Genomic DNA, 3,224 nt, shown 5'->3' on the forward strand with positions numbered 1-3,224 from the left:
GGACTTTCGCTCCTGACATAAATTTCTGAAGTGATGTGTAGTTTTCTTCCGAGTGGTTGACCCGGGAAATATTACACATTATAAATTCAGTAAAACACTCCCAGTGTTCTGAGCGAGCTACAAACAGCTGGGTGACTGGAGTGGTACTCGTATTACAGCATCGATTACCGTCCTCATCGCATCTCATCACTCAGCTGGACATCCAGAGTGGTATAAGACTTCTGCTCTCATCACTTCTCACTCATCGCTACAGGGAGAAGTATAATACTACACTACACAACTAAAACCACTCACTGTGTCGCACAGACTTTTCAAATATTTCTGTATCACGGCTACGGAATTGATCACATATAATTCAGTTGTGGAACACTTCTCAGATTTCTACATAATTTCAGAACTTGAAGCAGGGTCTACAGAGGACTACAGCGACTGCTGATGGTTCCGTGACGTCATTCCTTCTCTAGAGACAGACTGCCGCCCTGTGTAAGGGGCAAACTAGGGGTGAGCCCAGCGGAAAGATCTTACAGTGGCATGAGTCACCGCCCCTCTTGAAAAGTGCTTAGAGTGTCTGTGTCACCACCCACCAAGGACAGCCAAATAAATTGTCACAGTAGTCACATATACTTAAATGGAACAAATACAATACCACTTACTCACAAGTATACAAACAAACACACGTATATATATTTGCACAGAGAACTCACTGCAACACCTAACACACGGCATATACACCACAACACATACACAGCACCATACATACACCAGAACGCAACACAAACACAACACACGCACACGCACACGCACATGCACACAACAAGACAGCGCACACTCACACAACAACGCACACGCACACAACAAGACAGCGCACACGGGCCCAGCCACGTATCCACGCCAGCCACTCTGGACGACGCCACTCCAGTGGACACCCAGGCCACGTAGTACTTTGGCAGCACGAGCCGAAGGAATGGCTTCCTCCGTCGCCGCTTATTCTTAGTCACCCAGCCGTCGTTGTCTTCCTGGTTGCCGGAGGGGGGCTGGGGGTCGGAGGGTGGATTTGGCTTCCTGGGCTGGGGCGAGGGTGCCTCTCCTTCACTTCCACTTCCCAGGACGTCCACTTCCTCATCCTCATCTTCGTCGTCTTCATCTTCGGTTTCTTCTTCTCCTCCCGCCACGTCGTCCTGCGTCTCCGTCTCTTCCCGGTTCTTGGGCTCGTCTCCCGCTGGCGCTGCTTCTTCTTGTTGGTAGTTAGGAGCAGCCACGGTTTCAACTTCCGTCTTCCCCGTATTTCCAGGATGGCCTCGAAGAGACAGTCTTGTGTTGGCGCTGGTGTTCGCAGTCAAGGCGCGTAGAGGGATGTGCACTGCGGGTAGGCCGTTATGCTGCAGGAGGAGAGGAATCAGCCCCTGAAGCCGGCGATGATCCTTGCCTGCTAAGGCCTTTGCTGTGAATATACAGGCATAAATCTTTGCCTGTATATCCTCCTCAACTGGTTTCTTCCGTGGTGTGCGGTGCCTGGTCGTAGGAGGGGAAGACGTCGAGCTGACTGGCGTCACCTCCCACGCCTCTGGTCCCTTAATCCCCTCCCGGACGGCGAGGACTTCGTCGCCTTCTCTGGGAGGGCGATCCTTAAGAGGCCGGGTGAGGCCAGATGCGTGGCAAAAAACATCTGCCCCCGTGTGCAGGTCCTGGATGAACCTGTACCCTGTCTTAGTATTGAACCATTTGACAAGTCCATGGTGGTGTGCGGGACTTGTCATGGTTCAGTTGAGGAACCGTGGTCTGTGTCTCCCAAATAAACTTACAAATACACACGCAAAAAACTTCAAGCTTCACCTCCGCTCCCTACTCAGGATCAGACAACGCCGAGCAACCCTGACCGCTGATTGGCCAAGACGCAAAACACACTAAAGATCAGCAAGGCAGTTTGCCCGCCAACTTTACTCTCTACCACTATATTTCTTCTCTTTTCACCCCACTATTTCTTCCACTCATCTCTTATTTTCCCCCACTGTCTATCCCACCCTTACCGTTTACCGTTACCGTTAGTTGGGCCAGTCGCTCCAACTTTCATTGGCCAACTTCGTACGCTTAGTTTTGAAAGTCCGGTTCATCCTCTCGGCCAAACCATTCGTCTGAGGATGGTACGCTGACGTGAAGCTCCTCTTGATACCGAAAGCTTTGCAGTTCATCATTCAGCTGAAAGAAGATAAATTTATTAGTCTAAACTTAAAAAAACATAAAATGCCACCTCAAAACAACAAGCACTTCCTCTATTCAATGTTAGTCTTCCATTTTGGAAACCCACAGACATCCTGCCACTCTCTTTCAAGCAGCCCACATCCATACAACATTAAAGCTTATTTTGGGATCCTAGTCTTTGGGGTTTTGTTGAATGGCTTAGCTCAATGGCTTTCAAACTTTTCCTGGTTGTTTATCCACTATTTTTACAAGATGCTTCTCCATGGCCCACTGTACACTGCAAAGCATAACTCATGACTACAGTGACTACAGTCCTACACTCATTAGGTCCATATATGAACCACTATAGCAAATCCTGTAATTTTATTGATTCCATGCATGTAAATGAAACCCCACTGGCTGCTTACCCACTAAACTCCATTGTTTTTTTGCACACATCATATCCTCAGATTATGATTCCACTGCATTGCCAAGGAGGTCATGGCTAACAGTTTGGGAGCTACTGGTTTGGCTTTTAGTGGTTGATGAGTGAAAGAGGAGCATTAGTATTACAAAAGTAAAGAATTGGCAGCTTTATCAATAGCTACCTAGAATACATGGTAGTAAAAAAAAAAATATCAGCATTTACCAACAGTCTTGATATTTGAAGAAAAAAAAAAAAACCCCATGAAACTAACTGTTGTGTGAGAGGGTTAATGAGTGTTGGCAACAGCTACAAATGAAATAAATTAACACTATTATAGCAAAGAAGAACGTTACTTTCCAGCAATGTTGTTTAAACATTGTTTATCATAGTTTCATGTAAACAAGGAGGGACCAGTGACCATGGTAGGGAGTGACCATGGTAAGAGCAACTACAGGCCAGAGTGATTGAAAGCGGTGTTGAGATGTAAAATGAAAAAGAAGAATGTACAAGACTCACGTGATGCATCCCACTGGAATGTTGTTGCCTTTCTCCGGATGAATTTTCGTTCAGGTTTCTCTTCATCGTTGACAAAACTTCTGCTTTCTAAGAAAGTGAATAT

General features: G+C 46.7%; 1 protein-coding gene across 1 annotated transcript; it reads right to left on the bottom strand.

Moving 5' to 3' along the window:
- Window positions 1-449: 449 nt before the first annotated feature.
- On the bottom strand, window positions 450-1,757 carry LOC123504435. Its single transcript, XM_045254947.1, has 3 exons — window positions 1,173-1,757; window positions 871-1,067; window positions 450-495 (listed from the first exon to the last, which is right to left on the bottom strand). The coding sequence occupies exons 1-3, from the start codon at window positions 1,755-1,757 to the stop codon at window positions 450-452; spliced, it is 828 nt and encodes a 275-aa protein (XP_045110882.1).
- Window positions 1,758-3,224: the final 1,467 nt, after the last annotated feature.

This window comes from Portunus trituberculatus, chromosome 16 (genome assembly GCF_017591435.1).
Source record: "Portunus trituberculatus isolate SZX2019 chromosome 16, ASM1759143v1, whole genome shotgun sequence".
NCBI classification, from domain to species: Eukaryota; Metazoa; Arthropoda; class Malacostraca; order Decapoda; family Portunidae; genus Portunus; species Portunus trituberculatus.